Genomic DNA, 22,794 nt, shown 5'->3' on the forward strand with positions numbered 1-22,794 from the left:
ATTTTTGAAAATTTTGATATCTCTAGGGTAGTTTTTGTTATGTGAATCGTGTCACATACCCCCTCGGTGTCCACAGACCACCAGTTGAGAACCACTGCTCTGACCTGACCCTCCTTTCAATCTGACTGCAGCAGGGAAAGGTTGTTCGGTCACAATACTGCATTGAATTGGAGCATTCAATCATTCCTTATGCAGGCAACCAAATTAACAAAATTATCTGCCCTCAGAGTAGGCTGCTTGTCAAGAACAGTAATTCACACAGGGACAAAATCATATATCGGTTACAGTTCTAACGAGAAGTTCTTTGCTGCTTTCACTTTTTTTGGCCAACTGTGATTAGATTTAGCATATTAAAGAAACATTGAAAACAGGGAAAGGGTTGAACTGGATTGGGACAACATCAGAGGGCTAATAGAGCAGCAGTGGGGAAGGAGAGGGAATGGAGTTTAGACTGGGAAAATAGGTCTACTCTGATTACAACTTAATTGAATACCACTCATTGATCTTTAGCATCATGGTACTGTTTGGTTCTTAACGAGTGTTAAAGCTGTTTGTTTTCAGTTGACATTTTCAAGTACAGCAAGGGCTGTATAACAGCCATGATAAGAGAGAAAGAACAAGCAAGATTATACTGCAAACAACTGAACAAGGATCTTGCAGTCCAATACCATTAATTGCACAAGTAGGCCTAAGCTTAACATACATTGCAAGGATTACTGCTACTCACCGTTTCTCCAGAAGGAATCAACTGAAGGCAAACTTGGGCACTGGGTGTGGTGCTATGTGAAGATGAGAAATGTCAAAGGGCCCTCACTTTTTGAATTTCCTCCGCTTTTTTCTTTGTCTAACCAGCTCTTTGTTGTGACATGGAAAGAACAGTGATATTCTTGACAATGTTTTTGTGAAGTTAAATGATTTGCAAAGTACTTTTGACAGATTCCTCAGCTGAATAAATGAATACTCATTTACCTGTTAAGTTAAAGTGGAGAGCAGGCACAGTTACCCATTCTGCCTGCTTTCTTAAATATCCCTACTCTTTAGAGAGAGATTCGCTGTACATTTTTCATCACCATGGGGCAAAATAGGTCCAGCTTTGTGTGCACTTTGCAACACCTTGTTCTGCACCCCTACATCCTTGACAAAAAAACTGAAATGAAATGTTGCAGTGCTTGCCCTTCACCCACTTCCATGAATATCTCAATAGGGCGCATGCTTCTGTCTGTTAGCACCCTGGGGTGATTCTGGTTTCTGCACTCAAGATGTAGCTAAAGGTCACAGCTGCTCTTCACTGAACCTTCAGCAGGTGTATCCTTTCTGGGGTTCTCGTTTCCTGTTTGTATCTCAGGACTGGCTGAGTTAGGCCTGCAGAGAGATGAGAAAGTATTCATTGAAATAAAAGAAAAGTGGCAAGATGCAAACCTCATTGCTCCAGATTTTATTCTTTACACCATGACTTGCACTATGTTCTAGTTACAGGTAGGTAGCCGTGTTGGTCTGCCGTAGTCGAAACAAAATAAAAAAAATCCTTCCAGTAGTACGTTAGAGACCAACTAAGTTTGTTACTGGCATGCACACGAAAGCTCATACCAATAGCAACCTTAGTTGGTCTCTAACGTGCTACTGGAAGGATTTTTTTTTTATTTTGCAGTATGTTGTTGAGCATGATGGCATGCATAACTAAACTTTATTTGCAGAGCACACACAATGACTATGAGAAGGGAGTTTCAGCAGAAGAAGCCAATATAGCAATCTAGAACCCCTGCAAACGTCATAGTTCAGATCCCACCATTTGAACTGATTGCCGCTGCTCCTTTGCATTGCCTCACTAGAACAAATTTTGGCCTGTGTTGTTAGCAATGCAACAATTGGCTTTCTAGATGGAGCAAACTAATCCCTGACAAATGTTCACTTAGACGTATTTCCCTTTCTGTACTTGGTTTATGAAGGTGTACATGCCTCTCTGTCTTTGCTTCCACTCTCAGATGAGCACGGAGTAGAAATCAAAGAGCTCTGTGTGTTTATATCCCACCCTTTTTTCAAGGATCATAGAATGATAGAATCTCTGAGTCCAACTCCCTGCAATGCAGGAATCTTAACTAAAGCATCCATGACAGATGGCTATCCAACCTCTGCTTAAGAACCTCCAAGGAAGAAGAGTCCACCACCTCTCATGGGAGTCTGTTCCACTGCTAAACACCTCTTACTGTCAGAAAGTTTTTCCAAATGTTTAGTCGGAATCTCCTTTCTTGTAACTTGAAGCTATTGGTTTGAGTTCTACCCTCTAGAGCAGGAGAAAACAAACATGTTCTCTCTTCCATGTGACAGCTGTTAAGATATTTGAAGATGGCTATCATATCTCCTCTCAGTCTCCTTTTTTCCAGGCTAAACATACCCAGCTCCTTCAAGCACTCTCCCTAAGGTTTAGTTTCCATACCCTTGATCATCTCGGTTGCCCTCCTCTGAACATGTTCCAGCTTGTCAACATCCTTCTTAAATTGTTCAGATAGACACCCAGACAACCATGTCCTTGTTCAGTTGATGTGCATCCTTAACATAAGCCAATATAGATGGCAGGTGGGTGGATAATAGCAGGCACAGAAGCTCAAAAGAATTTTTAATGTGTGTTATGGTTTCAGTTCCATAGAACAGCTACGTACCTTCCATGTTCTTATTTTCCTAAGCACCACAGCTTGATCATTCTTGCTTTATTAGCAGCCCTCAGCTACCCAAATAGGTCCTTAGCAAGCTTGTTTTGCTGATACTGTTGCCTTGGGCTCCTCTAGGAGGAAGGGCTGGATATAAACTTAATAAACAATTTAATAAATAAATATTTAACTTGCTGGCCTATTATTTTCATGGTCCTTCCTAGTGGATTTTGGAGTGTCCTGTTACCTTATTTGGAGTGAGGGGCATTAACATTTTCTCTACTAGCAATGTTCTTTTCACTCTCCCAGCAATAAGGAGGGAGTTGGTTACCATCAGTAGCATCAGTCCTGAAGTGTCTGGTATAGACACTTGACCAGTGTCAAGTGGTCCAATGGAAGGGCCATGCTCTAACTTTGCTTCAGGCACTCTGCTCACGGTCTTAATCTCAGCGAGTATGTGTGATTGTTCTCCTGTCACGGCTTGCCCTGAAAGCCTTCCTACTTCTATCATATCTCACCTGGATAAATCTTTTTGACAAGCCTATAATTAATGCCTGATCTACATAAGAAGAATGTTTACCAGTGGTTCCTGAATGAGATAGGCTAAAACCGAGGGATCTTTTCTCCGCTGTAAACTGCTTCTGCCACCTTGGAACCAGAAATACCTGTTTTGTATAGACTGAGTCTCAGACCAAAATGTGTGTCTGATTTGTGCATGCAGATGATTTATGGACTTCAAGAACAGCTGCTCACATATTTCCAATCAGAGGCACTCCTAGCTTAAGAGAAGCAGCGAGGGCTGAATCTCTTTTGGCTTTGCTACCTGCTTCTTTCTTCACTCTCCCCCCAATCAGCAGTCTTCATATGACAAAGTGTTGTAGGCTCACAGATCTCTGTTAGAGTCAGCAGCATAGAGATGCCTCCCAATTTAAGCCAGGGAGAAGCCCACGTATGGTCTAGGCCAGTGGTAGCCAGGGTGGGTGTCCTTTAGATAATGTTGGCTCTCAGCTCCAGCCAGCATAGCCAGTGTTCAGAAATGATGGGAGTCATAATCCAGCAACATCAGGAAACAGCAGGAAAAACTTTCTGACAGTAAGAGCTGTTTGACAGTGGAACGGTCTCCCTCGGGAGGTTGTGGACTCTCCTTCATTGGACGTTTTAAAGCAAAGGTTAGGTGGCCATCTGTCATGGGTGCCTTAGCTTGGTGGTGATGGTAGGAATGATGTCATATTTGGACTGCATTTCCTTCCAGAGCCACCTTCACTCAATCATGACATCCCATTTTTAAAGCCCCCTTGCCACTTTTTTGTTTAGTCGTTTAGTCGTGTCCGACTCTTCGTGACCCCATGGACCAGAGCACGCCAGGCACTTCTGTCTTCCACTGCCTCCCGCAGTTTGGTCAAACTCATGCTAGTAGCTTCGAGAACACTATCCAACCATCTCGTCCTCTGTTGTCCCCTTCTCCTTGTGCCCTCCATCTTTCCCAACATCAGAGTCTTTTCCAGGGAGTCTTCTTTTCTCATGAAGTGGCCAAAGTATTGGAGTCTCAGCTTCGGGATCTGTCCTTCCAGTGAGCACTCAGGGCTAATTTCCTTAAGAATGGATGCATTTGATCTTCTTGCAGTCCATGGGACTCTCAAGAGTCTCCTCCAGCACCATAATTCAAAAGCATCAATTATTTGGCAATCAGCCTTCTTGATGGTCCAGCTCTCACTTCCATACATCACTACTGGGAAAACCATAGCTTTAACTATACGGACCTTTGTACGGACCCCTTGCCACTACTTGTGTCCTATTCTTTAATATAGTGGTTGGGAGTTGGTTATACAAGGCTTGGTTCATTCTGAATTTAGCTTTCCTTGTGGGTAGACAGGGTAGAGAGTTTTTGTTCTCAGAAACTGTTTGTAAATTCAATTTGGGATAGAGTTTTATATGGTAGGAATGTGAGAATTACCCATTCTCATCTTTTTTCTGCATTAAAATGCTGCTTTTCACTCTGAGAAATCTCCTTATGGAACCATTAGAGGATAATTTCTGAAATTCTAGTCACGTGTTTTAAAAACAACATTTTAATGGCAAGGTTGTCAGGGACTGTGTGTTCAAAAACAAAATGCTAATTCTGTGAAAAGGAAACTCGGATTATGTGCTTGGCATCTATCATGAATGTTAAGGAAATGCCCATATGTTTTCATAATCTGATTCCAAAATGAATCTGTTTTGCAAGAATAGTGGTAGTATAGGACAAAGATTTGAAGACATAGGGTGAGGATATATGAAGGTGTGGAAGGGAGGAGAGGAAATATGAAGCATGTGTCCAATACTCCCGTACAATGCAGGTGTAGAATGGCTTAAAAATCCAGACATTTGAGACTTCCCAGATGCAATTTCCGTCCCAACTTAGCGCATCCCTCCCTTGTACTGTGAACATACAGGTGTCCAGAATGTATACAAACCTGAGCGGCAAATGAAGATAGATATTTAGTTTAGTGGTGCAGTGTTTTTCTCTGACCTGTGACTGTGTTCTTGTCTGCAAATGTAAAGCAGAGTTCCACACCTCTTGCTGCTGTCCATTACTGTCATAGTGGAAAAGACCCGGCTAATGCCACAGCCTCATATTTTTGGGTATTGAAAAGGTCTGGATTGTGTTGAATGCTGTAGTGCACCATTGGCTGAATGCCAGTCAATAGTCACTGTTCAGCCTTCATCCCAACAACAGTGAGCAATGACACAGAAATATTTATTTGCTTAAGTGGTGGGGAGCATTTTTCAAGCCCAGGGCTGCATTTCCTCAGAAGCAACCTCCGAGGGCGTGGGACACGTGCTGCTGCTGCTGCCGCCTAGGGTCAGATGCAAAAATGGCCAGAGCAGCAGAAGTGACACTTTCCTTTGCATTCCAGCCATGCAAAGACCAGAGGTTTCTATGCACACACTGACACACCTCTTGGTCGAGGCAAGCAAGAGAGATTGCCTCACAGTTCAAGAACACACCCCAGCTAGGCAAAAGCACTTCAGGAGAGCACGGAGCTAGGCTGGTGAGGCGTGTTGCGGCCTTAGGAAATTCTCGAGAGTTAGATAGATAACGAGGCCTGCCTTTGACCTGAGCTTCCTCCCCCCCTGGTTTACTCATGACTGGTCACTGGGTGTAAAACTTTGTTGAGGAAGGAATCCCACACATATTGGAACATGTCACAATAACATCTGGAGGACACAGCACTTCCCACCGAAGAGGAATTGGAGGAAGGGCAAGTAACACGACACAATGGGGGATGTACTAGTAGACAAAGGCTGGTCTTAAATGTTTTGATGGGAAAACATCCTGGTATTGTTAAATTCATCCGTGCACTGCATGTGAGATGTGTGGCTGGACAATCGGCAGGGAGCGTGGACTTCATTGCAAGTGTGATTGAAATGGCACACATACTGTGAGCGCAATATTCAGTTCTACCTAAGTGGGCAGGAGGGATCCTTGAGCCTGTAAGCTTTTCAACCTTTTTGAGTCCACAGGTCCCTTGACCAACTACCTTCTTTCTGCGGCACCCCTGTGGGGCTCAGGAACCCATTTATGTCACCCCTTGCCTGCAGAGCTAGCAGCCCCTCACCGCTTTTCAAACACCCTCCTTTGTGGAGTGTTTCCTCAGTCTCCTCTCTTCCCCCTTCTTTTTGGGAGTCCTTTAAGCAGCTGATGCTGCCACCCCTGGTCTCTGAGCTGCCACACCCCCCCAGCCCCAAAGAGAGGTGCCTCCTCACATTGCCCCACAGGGGCCTGGGACTTGTCTGTCCATTCCCAGAAGCAAGGGCTGGCGGACTGGCTGGCTGGGCTCCCTCACCCACTTGCTTGCTTACTCTGAGACCACCTCAGCTTCTGGCAACCAGGACCCCCTGGCCAGCCCCAGAGGCACCACTCTCCTGTGGAGCTTGTAGCCAGGGCTGCTGCAACAAATAACTCTGCAAGCCTTGGGGAGGCAGAGATGTGAGAGGGCACCAGAGGAGGGAGGCAAGGAAAGTGGGACAGAGGCCAGTGTTACCCGTGGCACGCCTGGCCATCATTCAAGGCACCCCAGGGTGCCATGGCACACTGGTTGAAAACTACTGCTGTAAGTAGTCACACAATTCATGCCTAATTTGACCCTTAGATGTATGTGTACTGCAGCAACTAAGAGGCTTCCTATATCTTTCAGCCAAACTGAATGCAGTGGGGTCTCCGAAGCCAAACATTATTTCATTCAGTTTGGGTTTCTTAAGGATACATTAGCAGAAAGTTCGTGCCAAGGGTTAAGAACCTGCATTTTCAGTGTCTGTGTTGTGGCACTGATGACTACATGAGGGCTGGGAGGAGAAAAGAGCAATAAACAGATAATGACATGATCACATTAGCTCTGTTGTAAAATGGTGGAACTCATCCAACAGCAAATTCCCCCTAGAGAAAAATATGGCTGCCCTCATGTACTTATCATGCTAGCCATTTTTTTCCTTTTCTATACAATGCCCTGGTAGCCTTACAAGGCCATTAGATATGAACAATTCCCTAGGAAGGGACCGCACATTATGACATGCAATCACTTTCTGGGACGATTTCAAAACAGTTTTTTTGTGTTTTTTTTAAACCACAGTTATTAGCTGCTCTAAACAGAAAGAAGTGCTTTTTTGTTTGTTTGTAAAATGGGCCAGCTTTTTTTGTTTTTTCCCCAGGATATATATATATATATATGCATGCATGCTGATGAACGGTATGAAACTGAGCCAGTTTTCTGAAAGGCCTAAACCAGCATTAGATGGGAAAGGGTGGATCCATCTGTCCCTGCTGTGAAAATGCCTTGCAGTAGCTCAGCATCTGACATGCCTCTTCATTTCTGCCAGTACAGTGGACGCTCGGGTTGCGAATGTCATCCGTGCGGGAGGCATGTTTGCAACCCGCAGTGCTGTGTCTGCGCACGTGCAGGTTGTGACTCGGCGCTTCTGCGCATGCGTGACCACCGAAACTTGGAAGTAACCCATTCCAGTACTTCCGGGTTTCGGCGCGTCCGTAAACCGAAAAAACGCAACCTGAAGCGCCTGTAACCCGAGGTATGACTGTACCTGTGTTGAGGCAAAAAAAGCACACCCCTCTACTCATGTAGCATGATGAAGCCAAGGCTCACTCAAGCCAGCCATTCAGCAGCATAGTTCAAATACACTTTCCACTAATCGGCAAGGTCCTCCTGCAGTGATCACACAGCATATTTCATGCAAGGTGGTGGTATATTTTTTTTTAAAAAAAAGAAAAGTAATGGAAAGTAATGGAGCCTGTGAGTTTCTACTCTTTCTTTGCAGCAAGTCAATGTCCACTTCGTTGCTAAGTAGCTGTAGTTACTCATCTGAACCTATACTGTTCCTCTTTCCAATGTCAATGGAGTTGTTCTTAATTTCTGTCGTGGCATCCAAAAGCTGTAAAAGTGTTAAGTACAGTACATCAGTGTTGTGTATCCTGTCATGACTCGGCACCTTTGGGCTTTGTCCCAGGAAGACAAAGGGGGCTGGAACAGTTGGAAACCGTTCTCCTCCCTCCATCCCTTCTGTTTCCAGCATGGAGACATGACTTCCAGCTCTCTCTCTTTCTGAGAGAGAGTTGCTGGAATATTGGGAGGGCTGTGGGCAGCAGTCTAGGATGGCGGATCAAGGGCTTATCCACACTTAGCTTTCTCTTCCACTGTTTCCAGGCACATTGTGATTTAATGCCCTGTGTCCAAGGCCTCTCGGTCTCTCTCTTTTGCCCCGGAGCTTTCCCTGTGAAAACCTGCTCTTTACAGTTGAAGCACAACAAACAGCAATTCGGGTTAAATGCAGGGCTGCCTCTGAAGATGGTTTGGAAGCTTCAGCACTAACAGAAGTTAGTGGCCAGGTTGCTCACAGGGGCAAGATGGTCTGAGCATATTACACCGACCCTGGCACATCTGCACTGGCTGCCGATTAGTTTCTGGGTCCAATTCAAAGTGCTCGTTTTGACCCATAAAGCCTTAAACAGCTCAGGACTGCAATACCTCAAGGACTGCCTCTCCTCATATGAACCGATTCGGACCCTGCACTCATCATCTGAGGCCCTTTATTATGTGCCTCCCCTGTGAGAGGTCCAGAGGGTGGCAACATGGGAACGGGCCTTTTCTGTGGTGGCTCCCTCTTTGTGGAATGCTCTCCCCAAGGAGGTTTGCCTGGCCCCTTCATTGCATATCTTTAGGTGCCAGGTGAAAATGCTTCTCTTCAACCAGGCCTTTGGCGAATTAACATTCTATGGCCTTTTAAATGTGTCTGTGGGAGGGGGAATTATTGGTTTGTTTCTGCTTTATTTGTTTTTTGTTTCTGCTTTATTTGTTTTTTGTGTTTTCAGTTTGTATTTATGTTGCGAACCGCTGTGTGGTCTTTGGATGAAGGGCAGTATACAAATTTAATAAATCAATAAATAATGCCAACTTGTTGAATGGAGATGCCTGGCATGGTTATTTTGCATGCAATTGTTTTTGGCACATTCAGATCATTGCACACCTAGAACTGTACTGAGAGGTGGAGGAAAAGTCTGGCTGTTACCAGGTTACCTGGCAAGAAATAGGATCTCTACCTTCAGAGCTTGTATCCAGTAAAGTAGCAGAAGACAATTGTCACCATCCTGACTTCCTTTGAACTTCCCAGAGGAATCTGGGTGGCCACTGTTGAAGTGCTTGATAAGATGGACCTGATCCAACAAATACAATTATATTCTAAAGTGCTCTCCTAAGACAACGTGAGACATTCTAGCCTGCAGAGATTTTTAGTGTAATATATTGAGCCTTAGAATTATCGACTCAGCTCAAAGGACATATAAAAGTAAAAGAAATAATAGAGGAGGATGACTGGCAATTAATTCAGTCTATAAAGAAAAAGTCTTTCCCCCTTTTGTTTCTTGCTATCATAATAGCGCTGTGTGGGCTTGTGTGGGCTTGTACCGTTGAGCATGAGCTCAGGGAAGGGGGAGAAAATTCCAACATCATTTTAGCTCCGAGCACCAGCAGAGATTTTCTTTGAGAAGGATCCAGGGGTCATGAAAATTAAACAGTGTAGGCAGGCTCGTCAGTAGGATTCCTCCCCCTCTCCTAATGGTAATTAATTAAACAAAAAAACCCAGCCTTTTGAAACTAGTCCATCAGCTATACAAGCCACATTTCCTTACACATTTTAACCTATGATTGCATTTAAGTGAAATGTGTGATTAGTAGAACTGTGAGATCTTGGCAGGAAAACACATGTCTTTCCCCCCATCCCTCTGCACCCCCAAATATATTTACTATTAGCTTGACCTTCTGGACGGGATTAAAGAGCTGTACGGTATGTTTTAGCTTGTGGAATGAGAAAGGGGCACGAGGAAGCAGAAAGCCCAGGACAGAAACAGGGTATAGCACTTGAAAGTGCTGTGATAGGAGTTTCATAGGCTTTTGCAGGGGGTGGAATGGAAACACTCTGCTTAGCAATGGAGCAATCCGTGCAGAAAACTTATATATTCCCCGATTCATGTTCCTATGGCAGCAGTCTTATTTGTGGAACAAAATGCTGCAGCCCTGGACTGAGACACTAGTCATTTTCTTCCACCAAGACCCTTATCCTGTTCTTTAAGGTAGCTGGAGGATATGGTGCCATGTGTGTGTGTGTGAGAGAGAGAGAATCAGTGTGGAGTGCTCCTTATCTTAGTGAAATGTTTGTATAGTAATTGCTGGGCTTGCCAAATTGCTTCTCTGGCCTTCCTGACTGCAAAACAATGCTTTTGTACATTAATTGTTCAGGGAACCTTGGAGTTGATCAGTTGGGGAGGGGAAAAGGGCTCTGGGAATCTTTTATAATAATAAAAAAATACTATTAAACTAATCATCCCAGTTTCAGTTCGGGAGAGCAGGGTATTTTGTCTTTCCGTGCATATTTCTGCGTGTGGTGGTATTAAAGGTCATTTTCTTCTGTTGATACGGCAGCTGTTCACTTTCCCCTTCGGCCAACAGAAGTATGTCCAAAGATGTCACAACTAAAACAGAAAGGTGTTAGCAAGGTGATGCTGCGTGGCAGCGTTTTCTGGCCTTGTTAAAATGCTAGCGCACGGAGGGGAGGTAGAAAAGGAATGTATTTATTTGAAATGTTATATCCCACTCTGAAGTATGAATGCTTTTTAGGTTGGCTAACAATAATAATAATTTATTATTTATACCCCACCCATCTGGCTGGGTTTCCCCAGCCACTCTGGGGCGGCTTCCAACAGAATATTAAAATACAATAGTCTATTAAACATTAAAAGCTTGGTGCCATGTTTTAAAAACATTAAAACAGGGCTGCCTTCAGATGTCTTCTAAAAATCTGGTAGCTGTTTTTCTCTTTGACATCTGGTGGGAGGACGTTCCACAAGGTGGGTGCCACTACCAAGAAGGCCCTCTGCCTGGTTCCCTGTAACTTGGCTTCTCGCAGCGAGGGAACCACCAGAAGGCCCTTGGCGCTGGACCTCAGTGTCCAGGCAGAACGATGGGGTTGGAGACGCTCCTTCGGGTATACTGGACCGAGGCTGTTTTGGGCTTTAAAGGTCAGCACCAACACTTTGAATTTTGCTCGGAAACGTACTGGGAGCCAGTGTAGGTCTTTCAAGGGTGGGGCACCCAATAAAACTGATCAAAACTGAGCTAAAAATGGCAAGAGGCAGTAAAAGACGAGCGGATTAAAACCACATTCAGTTGGCATCTGAAAAGAACTGGGGGGGGGGAAGAAGAAGAAGAAGAAGAAGAAGAAGAAGAAGAAGAAGAAGAAGAAGAAGAAGAAGAAATTTGCTTTGTGCCAACAGGACTGTAGTGTATATGTCAAGTGAGCCTCACTGAAGAGAGCATTTAATAAGCGAGGTGCCACAGCCGAAATGGCACTCTCAGTTGCTGCAACCCACCTCAAGGCTACCAGAGAGGGGCTTCTAACACTGGTTATGTGGCAGTGGGCAGTCATGCAGTCCCTAGGGCGTCCAGGTCTTTAAAGAGCTTTAAAGGTGAGCACCACCTATACTTTGGAACTGGCAGCCAATGAAAGTGTTTCATAGCCATCTTAGGTTGAACCATCAACTGACAGTAACTCCATGTTGTTTGGATTGGGTCACCCGCCCCAAACCTCTCTTTACTTAAGAATAATGTTTAGTTATCAAGAAGCTCAAATAACTGATTTGTCAAAATTTTTGGCAAATTTGGGGGGTGTGTGAGAGAGAGAGAGAGAGAGAGAGAGAGAGAGAGAGAGAGAGAGAATGCAGATATAGCTTTTTGACTTGGTTTTTAAAATAAGTTACCCAAATCCAGGATTAGGTAGCATGCTGTTATTTTGGACCTGAGCATTTCTTTAAAAATCTGACCTTCTCACAGGGTGTTCCTCTCCTTGAGTTTGAGCACCACGAATTAGCTATTCCTGTGTTAGCCTTTGATCAACACTCTGTTCAATTAGGTGAGTCACTGAGACTGTCTTTAATGGGAATCCACTTTCATGTCACATCAGGTTGGCCTTGGAAGTCAGTGGGGAGCCATAAGTGCAAGCAGGAGACCTTGCATCTCCGTGCACAAATGCCTGATTATGTGGTTTGTGACCATACTCATGGTTTTTCCTTTCTTTGTTTCAGAAAAAAGCATGGCAGACGTTAAAAACAATTGTCAATTTGCCAGTCATCAGTCCCTTCAAGAAGCGATACTCCTGGGTGCAGCTGGCTGGTCACACAGGTGAAAACTTTTCTTGGCTTGACTCTGTACAAATAGGAAGCTTATAATAAAATGGTTGATAAAAATGGAAGGATTGAAAGGATTTTGAGGGAAGTATGCCCCTCCTTCTTTACCTGGACACTGCAAACCAATCAGCCCTATATGTCTAGATTATCTCTGGCAAGAGAACTGCTTTTTCTATCTGATTGTCAATATGCTATGCACTCTGGACCTTTGGGGGTGGGCAACAAGCACTTTCAAATAAGTAAATTGATGGGAAAAGGAAGCATATTAATTGACTAAGTCTGCTTGTTTGTCTAGCAGACAGATTATGAGCTGTTTGTGGTTCTGGAGCCATTCCAGTGTGACCTCTAAGCTGGTAGAAATCTTTTTAAAATAATCACATTTGATATAAAACTGTGGGTTTTCTCCAGTTGTGCTGCCCAGCAGAATGGGTTAGATAGCCGGGAGGGGGGGAGCGGTTATCCCCAGAAGTTCTTCCATGCCCCCCCGAGATCTGCTCCAGAGCCTTGGGGAACCCTCCAAAGTTGATTTAGAGGGGCACAGAGACATTGTGGGGCAGGGGGAGAAGAGACATTTTAAACAATTGTTTCCCTACCTGTTGTGCTGTGAGAAACCTTACTAGTATCTGTTCAGCAACATGGTTGGCTATAGCCGGTATCTTCTTAACTTCACTAACGCGAAGAAAAATGTATAATACACAGGGTCAGTTTTTCTGACAAGGACATTAACCAGAATATTGATAAGAAATGCTAGCACAGAGTTCCTAATAGATATGAACCTAGTCTGTTTTGTGATTTTAAAAAGAGTAATCATGTCTTGACTGTGCAACTTGTAGTACTTGATTTGTGTTTGCACTTAAACAATGGCTTGCACGAAAAGATTTGTCCATGAGACTAGCCTCTCAGTTACTTTTTCTTTGTGAAATGTCTGGAATAGATGTAAATCATTTGCATCCTTCAGGATCTAGGTGTGTGTGTGTGTGTGTGTGTGTGTGTGTGTGTGTGTGTGTGTGCGTGCGTGCTTGTCCATAGACCTATGAAGGAGGCTTCTACATCTAAGTCTGTGGTCCAACCTTACACATGAAAGTTTCTGGAGGCTAAACTCTCAAGAAGAAACAAACATTGTCAAGGCCACTGCTGTAATGTGCTGAAAGTGTACATCACGGAGAACGGAAAGGAAAGTTTGGCAGGGTGGCCAGTAAGGAGCTGCTTAAGCAGATTATGTTTAATGTAGTGTTTGTAGAAATGGCTGGAATATCTCGGGCCAAGCTTTTTCTTTCTTTTTCTTTTTTTAAAATGACTTGATGTAATTTATGCATGGTTGCTTTAGTGCTCCTATAGTAACTGACTGAGGTTAAAGGAAAACATAAGTCAACAAAGCTATGTGCAGAGTTCTCTGGAGCAGGAGGCATTTCCTTGTATAAAAATGAATAGGATTAATTGATTACAGCTCATTTTGCACTGATTCCAAGAGAACCCTGTGAATTCTGATGCTGGCTACAGACAATTCTGCAGTTGCGGGAGCTAACGTGAACCAGCTTACAATGCAGGAAGACAATGTAAGATTCAGGTTCAGCCTTGTTGGCTGCATTTTAGGGTATAAATTTGTTTCAGAAGGCAATGGATTAATAGATTTGTGGATTGATAGATATTTGAGTGAAACAAAAACAGATCCTGACATTACACTCGCCTTGACAGTTGGGGAAGCTGCTTCCTCTGTACCTCTTGTCGCAGCCAGCATCATTTTGTTGGCTGTGTGGCTGAGACTAGATTCCTTTGGAGCCTCAGAGTAGTGAAATTTTGGAGCTGCAGGATTCCGAGGGGGCTGGAGGAAGAGCGTGTGCGTGCTTGAAGTGCACAACTTGGCTTCTAGACATGCCTTGTTGGTTAATGATCAGTGACTGATAGCTTCTCTCTTGTGTGCTAAGAGCAGGTACAGGATGAAGCTCAGTTCAGGACATAGTGGTAGCATTGCATAGATTTTATCACTGAATCTGGCTACCAAAGTAATAATGTGGTTTGCCCTGTTAACCTCCTGTGTAGTCTAGTGCATTTATGTTTATATGATTAGTGGAGACAACTTTTTCTGTGATTCCATCTGAATGCTGGCTGTGTGTGTGTGTGTGTGTGTGTGTGTGTGTGTGTTTTGACAGGCACTGTTTGCGTTGGGTGTTCTTTTTACAAGGCATGTATGTTACTGTTCCAGGAAGGTATTTCAGCTGGAAGAAAGAGGTGCGGCAGTCAAACTAGGCGGAGAGACCTTTCCCTCCTACCAGACTGAAAGCTGCAAGTTATCATGATTCTGTTTACTGCAGGGAGTTTCAAGGCAGCTGACGGCGGAACGATCCTGAAGCGCTACTCTGAGAATGAGGAGAAGTGCTTTGAACTGCTGATGAATGACCCACTGCGCTCCTGCGTCCCTGTCTTCCATGGCGTGGTGGAGAGAGATGGCGAGTCCTACATGCAACTAGATGACCTTCTAGCTAATTTTGAAGGGCCTTGTGTGATGGACTGCAAGATGGGAATCAGGTGGGAGGCATTAAACAACAATAACTCTGCTGTCTCATTGTGGGCGGCTTGTTGATAGCTGTGATTTTGAGGGGATGGCAGTCTGATGTTGGGTTGATCCATCCCTCAACTTCATGTGGATTGTGAGCCCCTTCTGCCTTCTGATGAACGGATGGCACATCGGCCATATTTGAACGTCATGGTGAGCATTAAACAATGACTTACCACGCATGAGCAAAATCAAATTTGCTTGCGTCTGAAGGAAACAAACCATGGTTCCTGGCTTAGTGTTACATTTGAACTAGTAAAAATACTTTGTTTTGCTGCTAACAAACTGTAGTCAGTAAGCGAATAACAAACCTTGGCTACAGATTGTGGTTTTTTAAAAACCACACACATTTAGCTACACCAGTGCTGCTCCTTTACCCTTGCCATGGATTGTGGCTTGGAGTTCAAAGTCCTGATATTGATTGGTCAGAGTTTTCTTGGAAATGTGATGCTATCTTGAAGAGGGTAATTATTTCTCTATGTAACGAACACTGAGCTCCCTATACGATAAATGGAAATGGCATGGAAATATTCTTGGCCGTATCAAACAAGTGCTCAATTTGCTATTATTTTTGCAGGACGTATTTGGAGGAGGAATTGACTAAAGCGCGAGAGAAACCAAAGCTGCGTAAGGACATGTATAAGAAAATGATCGATGTAGATCCTCTGGCACCCACTGAGGAGGAGAACTCACAGCATGCAGTGACCAAACCACGCTATATGCAGTGGAGAGAGACAATCAGCTCCAGCGCTAACTTGGGTTTCAGGATCGAAGGGATTAAGGTGGGACATCTTCCTTTCCTAAACTAGCTTTCCCTAGCCTCAGCATCCTAGACTGTATGTACACCAGAAAGTTAATGCGCACATGAGCTGCACAGATCCATTTTTTTCCTGTGTGCATGGGGCATCCACACACGAGCACTTCAGCTGAACTTTATCTTGGTATTTCCCATTCACACCAATGGCTGGTGCTTGATGTAATGCACCTGAATACATACCAGTTGCTGGAAACCACAGGAGGAGAGAGTGGTTTTGTTCTCGAATCCTGCTTGTGGGTTTTCCATAGGCATCTGCTTGGCCATTGTGAGATCGGGATGATGTGTGTTCGTGTGGTAGGCAAATAAAGTAACCTTTTGGAAAGAAGGCCATGCTTTGGTGTTAGCTGACAAATGTGGAGGATGCTGTCAGATTTTCTCCGTCAATGAGTGCAATGCTGGCATTGCAGAATGTGCTGTGCTTCGAGTGTACCATCTGGCAACAGACTGAAAGGATATTTTCGCTGCCCTCACAGGCCTGCTGTAGTACATCACTCCAGAGTGCTGCTGGATATCTCTGCCCACGATGTGCACTGCAGTTTCACAACTTTCTCTTGTCAAGACATATACATTTGTTGTGTTAGGCTGGCCCACACTTTTGCAGCCAAATATTACATGCACAAGGCCAAATCTGACTCAGATAGGTTTTGTATTACAACCCAGAGCAGAATTATATCAGTTTTCTAGGGCTCTTTTGCATTGCATCCAGAAGCATGATTTAATAGCATAGCTTGTTTTCATTAAGTGTCAGTATTTGTTCCTTTTATCCTCCCCACCTTGTTTATAATGTACACCATATCCTAAAATACATGTTTGTATTAGAGTCTCAGTGATACTTTATTTATTTATTTATTTATTTATTTATGTAATGTATTTAACACAGTTCTATCTTGTTTGCCACCTGAGGAGCTTATGGTTAGACTGAGAGTGACTAGCTCAGGTTACCTAATGAGCTTCATGGCTGAGTGGGGATTTGAACCTGAGTCTTTCCAGTTGTAATCTGGCACTGTGTATCAGGGATGTCAGACTTCAAGCTCAAGGGATCTACTTTATGCCTAACTAGAACCCTGAGATCCACTGACCAGAGCTAGCCATTTAGAATTAAATACAGTGGTACCTTGGGCTACATACGCTTCAGGTTACAGACTCCGCTAACCCAGAAATATTACCTTGGGTTAAGAACTTTGCTTCAGGATGAGAACAGAAATCGTGCTCTGGCGGTGCGGCAGCAGCGGGAGGCCCCATTAGCTAAAGTGCTTCAGGTTAAGAACAGTTTCAGGTTAAGAATGGACCTACAGAACGAATTAAGTACTTAACCCGAGGTACCACTGTAATTCCAAGGAATTTGATTTGAATACCAGAACTGAATGGAGTCCCTTCCTTCCACAAAAAAATCCATTCCTGGTTACCCTAAGTTTTTCAGAGGAACAGCTTTCAGCTATATAACTTGGGTTGAAGCAGGTTCATTTTATAGCAATATACCAATACAATTGGTAGCCGGAAATACTTGCCATTCTACTGCAAATCACCCAAAGATCTACCTTCTGCCCTCCCCTGCTTTGCACCACACTGCTGTAAATTCAGCAGCTAATATTCAGGGTAGGGGTAACCATCCTGGTGGAGTTAGTTCAGCTGCCTCTGAGGAAAAGCCAGCCAGCTTCACCTTTTGAAGATTCCTCTCCTCTTTGTCCCCATGCTGGTGTCTTCCCTTCTTTCCTCTGCGTGCAGAAGGACGTCTTCCATCTCCCTTCTTTTTATTCCTTACAGAAGGCTGATGGGACTTGTAACACCAACTTCAAGACAACGAAGACACGGGACCAAGTCTTCCAGGTTTTTGCGGAATTCATTAAGGGAGATACAACTATATTGGTAAGCTATACTTGGAAGTTTGAGACTGGCCCTTTGCTGGCCTGGCTCATTAAATCTGTGAGGGCTGGTGGTAGATGAATAGGGAGAGGGAGCTGTGGACATTTCCTTACAGGAGGCCAAGGTGTCATCACTTCCTCCAGAGCAACTGGTAATAAGACCCATTATTTTAAGAAGCTTTCTTTAACCTGGGTAAAAGGTTGACCCAGTGCATCATCTTGGGTGGGGAGAAGTTGGATGTGTGATAGTAGACCAACTCCCAGTTTTCTTAGACATAGATCTGCTATCATTGATGCTGACTGCATCATCTCTCTCTCTTGTTTTAAAATTATTGTATTTTATAATTGCTGTATGCTATTTTGGAGGCTTATCTGGCTGAACAGTGGCTGATAAATATTAATATCACACTACAAGTAGTACTTTTCCTGTGGTTTTGTGGTATTCTAGTTGGTCATAGTTTAAGCATATGAAAGGAAGGTAACACATTGTATTCTGCATCCCTGCAGTGAGGCCCTTTGTATACCAAGAACACAGATCAGCTCTGAACATGGATATTTGATCCTCTTACCAGGGTTCCTATCAGGCACAAAATCCTTGTACTTTGTAGGCTTTAGACCTCTGACCTCATTAGCAGATGTGTGATGCTGTTTCTTTTCATTGACAGAGTAACATTGTTCAGATTGCATCATGGGTCGTGGGGAACTTAGTTTCATTTTTCCATTCTGCGTTTCCCACACTCTGAACAGATGAGCTGAAAGCCTTCAGAGAGAATATTACAGATGTTTAGCTGTCACTAATTGCCGGCTCTGGGACCCACACACTTGTGCAATGGGTGAATTGCAACATAAAACACCAAAAGAACATAATGTGCCCAAAAAATTGGCTCACGAAACTCCCATTCTCAGAAGATTCGTGTTTATGTTTCTGGTGGGTAGTATCTCAAATTACTCTGTGGTAAAGCAGTCTCTGAAGCAATTTCCTCCATCTACCAGGTTTTTAAAATTTTTGTATGACAGTAAAATGTTACGTGATTCAACCCTCCACCCCTTCTTTTCACAGAAAAAATACTTGAGGCGTCTGTATGAAATTCGTGGTGTTCTTGAGTCTTCTAATTTCTTTAAACGGCATGAGGTGAGCAGTGGGTGAGAGAGAAGGCCAAGGAGGCAGCATGTGAAGAAAACAGTGTAGCATCAAGACTGGATTACTGCAATGCCTTCTGTCTCTGTGTGTATGGAGTGGGGGAAGCTGCCCTTGGGATTGGTTTGGAAGCTGTTGCAGAATGCAGGAACTAGGTTGCACAGAGAGGTAACCTACAATGAGCACATAACACTCCCATGAAAGGAGCTGCACTAGTTTGCCACTTCAGCTACTAAGCTGAGTTTAAGGTTCTGCTGTTTGTTTAGAAGGCCCTAAGCAAATTGGGAGAGAATGAGAGAATGCCAACACCTCCTATAGAAACCTACCCACTCCCTGAGGTCATCAGATAATGCTCTTTGCAAGGGATCCATCATTTAGTCAACTAAAGGAGAGTTTTCCCCTCAGAAATAAGGCAGCCAACTAGATGGAGATGATGATCATTAGTATTCTTCTTTTATTTATATGCCGCCCATATGACTGGGTTGCCGCAGCCACTCTGGGCGGCTTCCACAAAATTATAAAACCACAGTAAAAAACCAACCATTAAAAACTTCCTTATACAGGGCTGCCTTCAGCTGTCTTCTGAAAGTCAGATACCGTATTTTTTACTCTATAAGACTCACTTTTTCCCTCCTAAAAAGTAAGGGCAAATGTGTGTGCGTCTTATGGAGCGAATGCAGGCTGCACAGTTATCCCAGAAGCCAGAACAGCAAGAGGGATTGATGCTTTCACTGCGCAGCGATCCCTCTTGCTGTTCTGGCTTCTGGGATTCAGAAATTTTTTTTCTTGTTTTCCTCCTCCCAAAACTAGGTGCGTCTTGTGGTCTGGTGCGTCTTATAGAGCGAAAAATACGGTAATTGTTTATTTCCTTGACATCCGATGGGAGGGCTTTCCACAGAGCGGGCTCCACTACCGTGAAGGCCCTCTGCTTGGTTCCCTGTAACTTCGCTTCTCGCAATGAGGGAACTGCCAGAAGACCCTCGGAGCTGGACTTCAGTGTCTGGGCTGAATGATGGGGGGTGGAGACTTTCAGTGGTCGCTTAAGATGTTTTCTGACCATTAAACAGGGTGGGGACAGCCTGGTAACTATGGATGATGCACTATTTGGATTTTTAAATGTTCTGTCTTTTATTGTTTGTGGTATGTTTTATTATCTGTGCACTGCTTTGAGGTATTTTAAATATAAAGCAGTATTAAAATGCTCCTGGTAAATAAATAAAAAACTTAAGAACATTAAAAGAGCCTACTGGATCAGGCTAGTGGATTCCTCAGTGAATTTGTTTAATCCTCAACTACAGGCATGCATTGGCCCTAAGTTTATGATGGGTGGAGCCAGGAGCAGCAAGACACCAGTTTTCCACAAAATATCTAGTAGCCTCTCTCTCCCTCTCCTCTGCAGGTAATTGGAAGTTCACTGCTGTTTGTGCATGATGATAGTGGGCATGCCAATGTATGGCTCATTGATTTTGGAAAGACTACCCTTCTTCCAGATGAGCAGACCTTGGATCATAGGATCCCTTGGCAGGAAGGGAACCGAGAGGATGGCTACTTACTTGGACTGGACAATTTGATCGACATCTTAGAAAATATATTTGAGAGATGAGAGGGACTGGCACAAAGTCACTATAGGACCGCTCAGTTGCTTTTAATTTTTCCAGAATCAACACACCCCCTCCCCAGTCAGAGGGAAAGCTTTTAAAACATTTGCCAGACTCTGGGGACATTACCCTGCTGCAAAAACGAGGTGGAAACTCAGAGCCAGCCTCTGGGAGCCTGGGAAATCCAGGGTTAGCCATGAATGCAAAGGGCTAACTTCAGTTTTATTGAACTAACACAGAATAATTTCTAAACATTTGGACGTTGGATCAGGACAACTACTTCCTGGAAGGAAAGTTGCTTGGAGCACATGGGACGGAAAATATTGGAATTCTCTCTGAAATATCTTCAGAAGTAATAAGCAGACTTCCTAACCTTCATGCTGCTGCTGCTGCTGCTGCTCACACTGTTAGATAGGAATGTTCCCATTCCATGCATTCACTTGTGTGCCAGGCAGCTTGGAACTTGGCGAAGAATTTACAAACTCTCATTCTCATATATATATTAGTTTTAATGGTGGTGCAGAAAAGTTTAAAGATGCGCACAAAGTGCTGTTGAAGCTTCAGAAACCAAAGGGCACCTTGGGCTCCAGGAGCCAGTGCAAGAGTTTTTGTGCCCTACACAATTCTCCATACCCCTCTGTTCCTTCTCGTCTTCTGCCATTCCATTTTGTCGCCAACTGCTTTCCACAAATTAGTTTATCTGTGCCAAAACATGTGCAGCTTGCCACTAAGCCCCTCCCCCAAATATCTTGCACACATCTGCCCTGCAACCCTGACCACAACTGTGCAACAGGTAAGTCCTACTGATTTTTAGTCAACCATCCAAAACTCATCATGGGCAGAACTGCAGTCTAATGCATGCTTGGATTGGAGCATGTGTGTATCGGGAAATTCTGTGATAAAAACTCCTTTCCCCCATTGAAGTCACGTGGATTGTCCCCCGATAATCATGGACCGGTATTGCAGAATGCATCTCCACTGTTCAACATTTCAGCCACACAATTCCAATAATCATGCCATGTTTGGTTATGTATTCGCACGATTATTGGCTATGACCCAGAGCTCCATGCAGGCAGACATGGCATTCTTAAAGTTGTAGAGGAAAGCAGCCAGTGGCCATTGTGTGATGACTGGGTAGTCATGGCCCCATGGTCCTATCTCGTGCAGTCTGCCTTAGGCTAAATCGTGCAGAATTCACCCATGGCATGCTCCATAGCTAAAGGTATAAGGGATCCCTAGTCTGGCAGCATGGTCATGACTTAGCCAGACTAGCAGTCAGAGTAGCTAGTAGATATCTTCCAGCTTTCAAATATTTACCCGTGAAGTTAATTTTTTAACAATACCCTTTACTCACCCATTCTTAGTAGGTAACATATTTGGGCTTCCTTTCCTCTGCCTCTGGTGTCAGTTTTGGCAGACTTTGGCATGAGGCTAATTTTAGGCGGAGCAACAGCAGGTCTTTCGCTCCCTACAGCCTAACCTGCACTGGCCGTGGAAGGGCCTGCTGAGGGCAGACAAATGGGTGGACAGTACAGTGGTGCCCCGCAAGACGAATGTCTCGCAAGACGGAAAACTCGCTAGATGAAAGAGTTTTCCGTTTTGGAGGTGCTTCGCAAAACGAATCTCCTATGGGCTTGCTTCGCAAGACGACAATGTCTTGCGAGTTCCTGCTGGTTTTTCCCCCCTCCCCCCTTTTTCTAAGCCGCTAAGCCGCTTATCAGCTGATCCGATCAGCAGATAAGCCGCTAAAAGCCTCTAATAGCGCTAATAGCGCTAATCCGCTAATCCTTCAATGGGCTTGCTTCGCAAGACGAAAAAAAACCGCTAGACGAAGAGAATCACAGAACGGATTCTTTTCGTCTTGCGAGGCACCACTGTAAAACCTTAGGAGTCTGTAACACACAGCAGAAACGGGCTGCTTCAGCTATCAAGCTCCATGCTTCTGCCGAGAAAAGCTTATTAAAGCATTGCAAATTCTTGCCCAACAGGTGGTGGAGGGGAAACCCCACATTAACATTCATTATGGAATTCAGAACCAGCAACCCAAGAGAGATGTACTGATGATACTCCGAAACAAGCTCCTTTGGCTTAAGCTTGTAATTAATTATCCCCAGGACAGTGTTTTAAATATAGGATTAGCTGGAAAGTCCATCTAGCAGAGCCGATAAAGGATTTAGTTGGGTGCACAGTTCTGAAAATCAAAATTGAAAATAGCAATTTGTAAAATAATACCAGTTATTGTTCCTTGAAATTTGTATTCTATCTTTAAGTCCTTTTGTGTTAATAATGGAAAACTACTCCTTTATATGTTGCTGGTGGTGATGGGGTGTGTGTTGGGAAGGAAGCATGGATAGCAGATGTGGTTTTCAAATGGCTTTCATGATCTGCTAGCCTTTTAGAGTAGTGGGTTGAAAAGGGTTTCTGTGTAGCACAAGAGGTTCGAAGGGGAGGGG

The 22,794-nt window shown here is 44.0% G+C and overlaps 1 protein-coding gene across 1 annotated transcript in view; it reads left to right on the top strand.

Annotated features, from left to right (window-relative positions):
* The window catches only part of ITPKA (inositol-trisphosphate 3-kinase A), a 59,037-nt gene extending 38,630 nt beyond the window's left edge, over positions 1 to 20,407 (top strand). Inside the window, exons 2-7 of the mRNA XM_081209416.1 lie at positions 12,271 to 12,367; positions 14,685 to 14,898; positions 15,504 to 15,708; positions 17,508 to 17,609; positions 18,666 to 18,737; positions 20,143 to 20,407. Coding sequence (XP_081065542.1) covers positions 12,271 to 12,367; positions 14,685 to 14,898; positions 15,504 to 15,708; positions 17,508 to 17,609; positions 18,666 to 18,737; positions 20,143 to 20,346 — 894 coding nt within the window. The 3' untranslated portion in view covers positions 20,347 to 20,407. The remainder of the gene's footprint in view (positions 1 to 12,270; positions 12,368 to 14,684; positions 14,899 to 15,503; positions 15,709 to 17,507; positions 17,610 to 18,665; positions 18,738 to 20,142) is intronic.
* Positions 20,408 to 22,794: the final 2,387 nt, after the last annotated feature.

This window comes from Podarcis bocagei, assembly GCF_964188305.1.
Source record: "Podarcis bocagei genome assembly, chromosome: 1".
NCBI classification, from domain to species: Eukaryota; Metazoa; Chordata; class Lepidosauria; order Squamata; family Lacertidae; genus Podarcis; species Podarcis bocagei.